At 48.2% G+C, this 9850-nt stretch overlaps 1 protein-coding gene across 4 annotated transcripts in view; it reads right to left on the bottom strand.

The window, feature by feature from the left end:
• Positions 1-4860: 4860 nt before the first annotated feature.
• ep300b (EP300 lysine acetyltransferase b) overlaps positions 4861-9850 on the bottom strand; it is a 155494-nt gene continuing 150504 nt past the window's right edge. For all 4 annotated transcript variants that reach the window (XM_084328213.1, XM_084328214.1, XM_084328215.1 and 1 more), the window contains exon 30: positions 4861-9607. In XM_084328213.1, the coding sequence (XP_084184339.1) occupies positions 6263-9607 (3345 nt within the window). In that variant the 3' untranslated portion in view covers positions 4861-6262. The remainder of the gene's footprint in view (positions 9608-9850) is intronic.

Here is a 9850-nt window from a genome sequence, read left to right as displayed (position 1 = left end):
ATATTTTCTCTCTGACCATACCTGTATCTCCTTCTGTATTGTTATTGAATGATGTCTCTCAATTACCGACCTCTACACATGTGAAAAGACTCATTTTGGCCGGCCTCACAGCCGCAATTTTTTTTATTTATTTTATTGCCTCACGTTGGATTCACCCAGACAAACTCTGCCCGAAGGTATGGATTCTCACCTATCTTGATGTGATCTATCTGGAGATATCCACTGCACGTGTTATAGGGGTTAATGAATCTAATATCGCGATTTGGTTGGCTGCTGTGGCAAAGTTAAAAGAATGCATATAAAAATACTGAATAATATGTTATGTATGTAGCTCACGTTGAGGTCCTGGGGGGGGGGGGGGAGAACGAGCGAGTGTCTATGTATATCGGTTTTTTTTTGTGTTTTTTGTATAATTAATTATGTATATGTTCTGGGCCCCTTTGGCTTTGGGTCGGATGGTCTCGGGGTGGGGCCTGGTTTGGGGCCTCGGCGGGTCGTGGTGTTTAAGAGGCATGATGCTTTGACCCGCTGGGATGCCGGACTCGGGGTCCCCGAGGGTTGGGGATCGTGGCTGCTGTGTATGGTGATGGAGGGGGCTCAGGATGATCACTGTACAATCTGTCTCAATTATTGTCTTTTCATTGTTGTATTAAGTTATTGTCCTGTCTTTTTGTGTATTATTATTGTATTGTGATATGTTTTGTTTCAGGCTGGAAAAAAATTTAAATAAAAAGATTTGATAAAAAAAATAAAAGATTTAATGTAATAATGTTAGCATATATATTTATGTATTATATATTATCAATGCAAAAGGGCCATTTAGATTTTGTTTTGTTACCTTTTCAACTATTTAATTATTGTTTAATGTATAGAACAAGTTTTGTATAAATCTAATTGTATTTTTTGGATAGGATAACTCTAACCTACATCATTTTTGGATTCCAAAATGCCTGATTTGACCATTTGTAACCCCTTGGTATTTTTTTTTATCCACTTTTTCTCCTCCTATTTTTCTGTATTTTTCTCCCATCCCAATTTAGTTGTTATGCCAATTCCCCCCTCCCCTTCCTGGTCATTGCGCACATTTGCCCCCTACTTGCCGGTCTAGGGAGCCCTGAAGTCTATCACATGCTTCCTCCGATACATAGGAGACAGCCAGCAGCCTCTTTTCACCTGACAGCGCGGACTCTCATTGGTGAAGTGTAACGCGTGGGAGGGTCACACTACCCTCACCAGTTCCTTCCATTGCTGTGCAAGCGCCCTGACCGACCTGTAGGAGTCGTTGTTTACAACAACCAGGATACCACCCACTGGCAAGACATTGAAACCTGGCAAAGTTCAAGAAGTCAGGCGATCAGATGGCTGGGTGGCACAGCGGAGATTGCGCTCGTCACCAATGCAAGAGACTCCGGTCTCGAATCCGGGTGTCAGCATTGCCTCCCTCTAACACTGCCAATTGTGTTAGTATGATGATCGACCAAGCCAGAGGTACCACTGACAGCCGGATTCTATACCAGTGTCTCTGCGGTGGTAGACAGACACTTAGTCCGCTGCGCTACCCGGCCTAAATCTAAGTGCTAAATCTCGATTGCCTGACTTCATTTTTTTTGTATCCACTTTTTCTCCTTATTTTTTAAATTTTTCTCCAATCCCAATTTGTGGTTCCAATTCTCCCCTCCCCTGTCTTGAACGTTGCTCGCATATGTCCCCACTGGTCGGTTGTAGGGAGGATAGAAGCCTTGCATCACGTGTCCCCTCCGGTACACGAGGAGGCAGCCTGTCACATCTTTTCACCTGCCAGCGCGGACTCTCATTGGCGAGGTGTAACGTGTGGGAGGCTCACACTACCCTTGCCATTTCCTGTCTCTGCTGTGCAGGCGTCCCCCAAACGACCTGTAGGCGTCGCTGTCCACAACGTCCAGATTACCACCCATCGACTTCCACCCGCTGACTCTGCCAATTGAGCCAGTATGACGGCTGGCCCAAGCCGGAGGCAATGCTGACACCCGGATTCGAGACCGGAGTCTCTTGCATTGGTGACGAGAGCGCAATCTCCGCTGTGCCACCCAGCCGTCTGATCGCCTGACTTCTTGAACTTTGCCAGGTTTCAATGTCTTGCTTGGACTCATTCTTGGAGCAACATCCTGCTGGTGTCCTACTACTGTACTGCTTTAGCCATCAACCTACAAACACAAACTTAAGTCAACGTCAGCCATGAAATGGTGACAATGGTGACTGAGGCCTCTGCTAAGTAGGGAGACTGGGGTAAATTGAGCATAGGGGTAAATTGAGCCACCCCTTTTTTCTAGGGAAACCGTAAAAAAGAAGAAAGAAAAAAAAGTGAGCATTTGACTAGAAATTTAGGAGGAAGGCGCCATTTCATGGACTCTGTGAAGGTAAGAGGCACATGGCTAAAGTGGTTATAGACATGCATGTCCAAACAACTTTTTTCACTCATGAAAGTGAATTTAATCTATCATCAGTTTCATGAGGATTGTGTTTAGACCAACATGGATAATTTAAAATGTGTTTCATACTGTACCTCAGTTGGGGTATCTTTAAGCTGCAACATGAGGTAGCCCCTTTCCTGACTGTGATGCACGCCAACATGCTTTGGCCAGTGAATAATACACTGGCCAAACCTTGTTGGCGTGCACGATGCATCACAGTCACGAAAGGGGCTACAACATGAGGTAGTAAACCTAGCATGAAAGTCCACCATTTTAGCTGTTGGGGCAAATTAATTACATATTGTATCTCTGGGGTAAATTGAGCCATTTGGCCAGGGGCAAGTTGAGCTGGTGTTTCAGTTCAGAATGTTCAGATGTTCGTTATTCTTCAGATTTAGCGTTTTCTTTTAGACCGCACTTTAAGGCTTTAACTTTCAACTTTAATTTTGGCTGAATTTTGTTTAATAAATAAAAGTAAATACAGATTTGTGTATAACTGTGGAATGTTAATCCAGGGAGGGGAGGAGGTGGTGGTATATGGGGAGGGGTGTTAGAAGATGGGAGGGGAGAAGGGAGGGCTGGGGGAGGAAGTATAGGGATGGAAGGAGGGAGATGGCTCAACTTACCCCATAAGTGCCACAAGACCATTTTTTGGACATGCTATATTATCAAAACGGTTATGTTCACCCTGATTCAGATTATCTGTAGTGATTCACAACATTCTGAAATATATGCAGTTACAGTAGCAACAAAACTATAATTGCCTTCATGTAGTGATCCTGAATATGAAATGTGGCTCAACTTACCCCGGTCTCCCCTACTTTTCACAAGAAAAGAAAAGGGGAAAAGGGATAGAGGAATCAGGGCTCAGGAGACCAGCAGGAGGCTGATGTCCAAGAATGAGTCCAAGCAAGATATTGAAACCTGGCAAAGTTCAAGAAGTCAGGAGATCGACATTTAGCACTTAGATCTTTGTGAGCATTATAAATACAATTTATTATTGTTAGTATTATTATTATTGATCTTTGGAGTTGTATCCAGTTATATGCAGTTCACTTGTTAATCAATTTGATGGCTTTGTCATTATAAATGATCTCCCATATCTTAAAAAATCTTTGAAAGGGATTTGAATGGGTAAATTTGGCAATTTAGAAATACAAAATTATGTAGGTTAGAGTTATCCTATCCCAGAAATTAAGTCATATTTGAATTCCCCATTAAGAAATGCTAAATTTAGACACCTTGCATGATAGGATTTCCTTCAGATTCATGTTGGCACTCATGTATGGCCAAGGGGTTACAAATGGTAAAATCTGCCATTTTGAAATCCAAAATGATGTGGTTAGTTATCCTATTTGGATTCCCCACAACAAAACACATATTTTAGATGTCATGTTAGGATTTCCTTAAAATTCATGTTTGCACAAAAGTATGGCCTGCCCTAACGGGACGTCCACCACTCCGGTCATCACCACGAGACATCCACTCACAGGGAGACGGGGACAGGCATTAGACAGTATTTGTGATGGGCGGACATAGCAATAGATGTAGCATATATCTGAATAGAATAGATACAAGTATAGCATATATGTGAATAGAATAGAAGTACTTAACCCAGCAATGAACTAGAACAGGCATGGTTTAGACGTTGTAGGTCGGACAGAAGACGGTATGAAGCTGATCCATGACCTCAATGGTGCACATAACATATAAAAAAGAAGCCGTGAAGCCAGACCAGCACTCTCAGGTTCAAAATTTAATGGCAGCCTGAAACAAACATGTTTCGGAATTATGTTTGTTTCAGGCTGCCATTAAATTTTGAACCCGAGAGTGCTGGTCTGGCTTCACGGCTTCTTTTATATAATACTTAATGGGATTTCAGCACCCAGTGTCGTATCTTGAGAGCACGGTCTAACTTGACATTTGCACATAACATATAAAAAATGTAAAAAGAAAAATATCTTGTACTACAAAATACTTCAGGCTATGGACCCAGGGTGTCTTCTCAGCCATACCAATGTTTTTGGAAATACTACTTCTGGACTACTTACTACAGAAAAACGTGAGTAACAAGTTTTTCTACAACTCAAGTTCAGACCTATGTTACTCTATTCTATTTCATTAGCACTAAAAGTGAGTTTTCTTTATTGTATCAGAAACTTGTCTTTCAAAAGAGACCAGGCTCATGCATGTGCTATAAGTATAAAGTATAGTATTTTGGTTTGCAAAAAAAGTATGCAGTCCTCAAAAACGAAAACTAAAATGGCCATTTCTACCATGAATCGTAAAAAAGACCACACGCAGCCTACACAACTTATTTGTAATTTTCATTTTATTATAAAAAACAGTATTTGAGTCCACAGTTTGTGTTTTCTTTGTACAGTAAAAAATATTAAATTAACTCCCAAAGTTCTGAGCAGAAAGATAAATTGAGGGGGGGGGTGGAGTGAGCGAGGGAGGGCAAGAGAGAGTGTCTTCTCCTGTGGGAGGGGAAGGCAGGAGGAGACGGGGTGGGTGTGAAGGGGACCAGTGCGTTTTGGACCTCTGCTCTGGGCTGGGGGGGGGGGGGGTGGGCGTGAGGGGCAGGATTTCCGTCCAGGGGAAGCAGCAAAGGGGACGAGGCAGAGAGAGACGATCAGGTCACATCTCCCCCCTCCCTCAGTTCTGTGCAACACAGTTCATTTGGATCAATTTCCTCAGTTTTTCCCCCCAAAACAGTAGAATCCTAAAAAAAAAAAAAAAAACACTGGCGGACGCCCCCCTGGTCCTCACATCCCACCCCGTGTACTCGAAATGTTAGACAGGCACACAGGTATGCACCCCCCCCACCTCCAACCTCCAGTACTCAATAATAAGTGTCTTTTAAAGGAAGGAGTGCACACACATTCGAGGGCGAGGGCTTGCGTGTTTGCAAGTGAAGTCCCTTCCAGCATGGTAGATGTCCCAGTACAGTAGCTGGCTGAGGGGCCTTTTCAAAATGTCCCGTTAGCCCACTGATGAGCCGCAGTGGACCCTAAAACCCACTGCAAAACACTGACATTTCAGAACTCCCGGCTGGACAGACCCAACCGAAGACATCATATGTGAAATGAAATATCTACTATACCCCCATTTCAACAGTCAATAACAAAAATATATTTCTATGTGAATTGTAGCAGTCTTTAGGGTATATACCCACCAAAAAAAATTGTCGAAAACAAAAAATAAATAAAGTAAAGCAAACCCAAACATTAAAAAAAAAAAAAAAAAAAAAATAGAAAGAAAAAAAAGGATGATATGCATCATGTTTGGATTTATAATAATAATAATATTAATAATAATAATCCACATCACTCTGCAAAACTGATAAGACAGACTGAATAATGGAAAGAAGAAAAAAGATAAAAAGTCCATTGCATTAAATCGTTTCCTCTTTAATTCTTCACCACTTTTAAAATCTTAGAAACATTTCTTAAAAAAGGCAAATCCTCCCACTGTTCCCCGAATCCCCAAAAATATCACCTGTCTTGTATTCTCTAAGGGGGGGTAGAGAAACCATCCCCCTCTTTGTACACAATTGGCAAAAAAATATATTAAACAGCAATAACTTACAATTCATTTATTCTAATTCATTTATCGACTTGTTGATTTATTGTTGCATCTCCCATAGGAAGTTCAGTTCAATGTATCTTTATTGAAAACATTTTAAATAACATTTAATAATAGTATAAAAAAGAAAGGCTAAGTAATAATAACAATAACACTGTCCTGGTTGAGTGCAGTCTCTGTGAAGAACCACAGAGTGATTGGGCTCGACTTGACACATAGACTCTCTATATGATGTCCAAGGGGTTGTGATTCATATTCTGGCCCAGTGGGTCTTGGTTGTTCCCCCCAGGCCCATGGAGACCAGCCATCCCACTTAGCTGGGACAGCATAGCGTTCTGATCTGACCCAAATTGCTCCATAGAGTTCTGTTGCTGCTGCTGTTGTTGTTGTGAAGGGACCACCATACCAGGGTGGTGCTGGTTCAGGTGGCCAGGGTGCGGGGAGCCCGTCTGGGTCTGTGGGGAGATGTGGTGCGGGGAAGGCTGGGGCTGCATGCGCGGGGATGGGCTGGAGTGCGGAGGCTGGGACTGGGGCCTGGGTGAGGGTTGAGGGGAACGAACCTGGTTAGCCAAGGACGTGGGTAGAGTCTGGCCCTGGAGATGTGGATGAGGGGACTGAGCCATCTGCTGCTGAGGGCTCATGGGGCTGCTGTGCTGCTGGGCCGGTGAACCCCCAGTGGCCAGATGCTGTTGCTGCTGCTGGAGCAGCCTCTGGTGGATGGCCTGGTGGAGCAGGGCCTGGGATGATGGAGGCTGGGGGCCACCTTGGGGTGGCTGTGGGCCCTGAGGCTGAGGGCCTACACCTCCTCCGCCCGGCCCTCCATCACCCCCCTGCAGGCCAGCCATGGCATTCTGCTGCTGCTGCTGTTGCTGCATCTGGAGGTGGTGCTGGTGTTGGAGCCTCTGCTGCAGAACAGCTGCAGCCTGCTGCTGGGTAACATTCCCTGGGTATCCCTGCCCCTGCTGCCCTGGGGGACCACCAGGTTGCTGGGGGCCCGGTGGGGGACCACCGGGTTGGCCTTGTCCTGCCTGGGGAGGCTGCATCCCAGGCTGACCCATGTAGCCCTGCCCCTGGGGTGGCTGAGGCTGTTGGAATTGCGGATGGTTGACTCCAACTCCCATCTGTTGTTGTTGTTGTTGTTGTTGTTGTTGTTGTTGTTGTTGTTGTTGTTGTTGTAGGTGGTGCCGTCGCATCATCAACTCTCTAAACTGGGGGTTATTTATATTGGCCATCTGAGGCCCCTGGCCCTGCATCCCTCCTGCCCCCTGTTGCTGCTGCTGCTGCAGAGCTGCTACTTGCTGTTGTTGTAAACTACTTAGCATGGGCCGCTGTTGCTGCTGTTGTTGTTGTTGTTGTTGTTGTTGCTGTTGTTGCTGTTGTTGTTGCTGTTGTTGTTGCTGCTGCTGTTGTTGCTGCTGCTGCTGTTGCTGCTGTTGTTGTAACTGCTGCTGCTGGACTTGCTGTAGCTGGGCCATGGAGGCCATGTTGACATTGACCCCTCCCTGACCTCCCATGTGCATCCCTGGCTGCCCACCCCCTGCTGCATTGATGTTGACATTCACTGGTTGACCCCCACCTGGCATGACGTTACCAACAGGAACCCCCGCAGGGCCAGGCCCCCCTGGAACACCTGGACCCACAGGAGCTCCCTGGGCCCCCTTGTACTTGGAGGCCCTCTGCTTGATGAAAGCAGCCATGAGCTGGGGGTTAGAGCGCAGGATGTTGAGGACTTGTTGTTGCTGGAGAGGCGAGCTTGGTGAGCGGAGAGTCCGTAGAAGGTCCTGGAGCGCCCCCTGGGGGAGGTTCCCACCAGCAGCAGGACCACCACCAGGAATAGGTCCACCTGGTACACCACCTTGCTGTTGGACCATGTTCAGCAAGGCAGCACGGCCAGCTTGATGTTGCTGCTGCTGTTGCTGCTGCTGCTGCTGCTGTTGCTGCTGTTGCTGCTGTTGCTGCTGTTGCTGTTGTTGCTGTTGTTGCTGTTGTTGTTGTTGCATTTGTTGTTGCTGAGCTGCTACCATGCCTGGGTGCCCCATCTGCCCCATCATGGCCTGTCTTTGCTGGGGAGACATGCCCTGGGCCGCCCACTGCTGCTGCTGCTGTTGGGGATTCTGGAGAGGAGCACCCATCCTCTGCTGCTGGAGCGGGACCTGAGGAGGGAGCTGGCCCTGGGGCAGGCTACCCGGCTGAGGAGGCTGCTGCATGGGACCACCAGCTCCCACCATCATCCCCGGTGGAGCTCCTTGTTGCTGCTGCTGCTGCTGTTGTTGTTGTTGTTGTTGTTGTTGTTGTTGTTGCTCCATGTGGGCCCTAGCGGCTGCTGCTGCTGCTGCCTGGGCCTGAGGTGGCATCCCCTGTGCCCCAACCATCCCCACTGCCCCTGGGTGGCCCATAGCCATCTGCTGGCCCTGGGGCTGCTGGTGGTGGGGGTGAGGGGGCATCATGCCTGCAGCGGTCTGAGCTGCTCGCAGGGCCATCTTCCTCTGGGCATCAGCTACCTGCTGGATCTTCATGGCAATTTCTACAGCAGCTTGAGGAGGCCCAGACTGGGGTTGTTGCTGCTGGGGAATGGGAGGCTGGCCCTGGTTAGGAGGCTGTGGACCTCCACCTGCACCAACCATGACATTGCCACCAGGCTGCTGCTGAGGTGGTGTTGCGGGACCGAGGCCTGGTTTACCCTGGGACTGGTGGTGTGGAGAGGAGCCAGGGGGTCTGTTGGCATAGGATGGCATGTTGTTGGGGTGCTGCTGGAGGTGCTGGGGGGTGGTGTTTCCTCCTCCAGCCTGTTGCTGCTGGACTTGAGGAAGCATCTGCTGATGTTGGGGTGAGCTCATCATCCCCCCTCCTCCTCCTCCACCACCACCACCTGGCATCGGCTGGAATTGGTGGTGGAGGTGGTGCTGAGGAGGCATCCCACCAGGTTGCTGTTGCTGCTGGACTCCAGGCCCAGGGCCCATCCCCTGCTGAGGGCCTGGAGTCATGGTCTGAGTTGGGGTCTGGGGCGTTGAGGGTTGGGTGCCTACAGATGTCGGAGTACTGGGTGCCGTAGTGCCGTTGTTCCCTGGCGACGGTAACCCTCCTACAGGGCCTGGCGGGCCTCCCGCGGGCTGCCCCACCCTCTGCATGCTGGCCATCCTCCTCCTCAACATTTGGGCCTGTTGGAGGCGGTGCTGCAGCTGCTGCTGCCGGAGCTTGTGCTTGATGTTCAGGCAGAATGGAACCGGACACTTGTTCTCCTGACAGTGCTTGGCGTGGTAGCAGCACAGAGCGATGAGCTGCTTGCAGATGGGACAGCCTCCATTGGTCTTGCGCTTGCATCCCTTGGTGTGCTGGACGACGCGCTTCATCTTCTGACACGACGGCAGGGAGCAGTTGGCGTTGCGACACTGGCAGGCGTGGACCAGGGACTGGATGCAGCGCTGGATGCTGAGGCGGCGAGAGTCTCCGGGGCTCTGGGTGGCTGCGGCCGCCTGGTTGTTGCTCTCGTCGTCTAGACCAAGCCCCAACTTCTCCATCTTGTGCTCATGGCCCTTGGTGTTGTAGCAAGTAATGCACAAGTCATAGTCCTGAGAGAGAAGAGAGAGAAGAGATGTGAATATAAGTGCTTCAATGGCAGTTGATGTTCACTCTACACCATCTGCAGACACCATTTCCTTAACTATTTTCAACTGTAGTAGAAGCCCAACTCGAGGAAAGTTGAAGAAATGGTTGAGGAAATAATGTCTGCACATGTTCACTAGCGGTCTGCTCTCGAGACACGGAACAGGTTGGTGAGTTACATGATTAACACATGTCCTCACAACAGAACC

This window comes from Notolepis coatsorum (genome assembly GCF_963971535.1).
Source record: "Notolepis coatsorum genome assembly, chromosome: 14".
Lineage (NCBI taxonomy): Eukaryota > Metazoa > Chordata > Actinopteri > Aulopiformes > Paralepididae > Notolepis > Notolepis coatsorum.
Note: the sequence above shows the minus strand (reverse complement) of the source record. Positions and strands in the feature narration are given on the sequence as shown.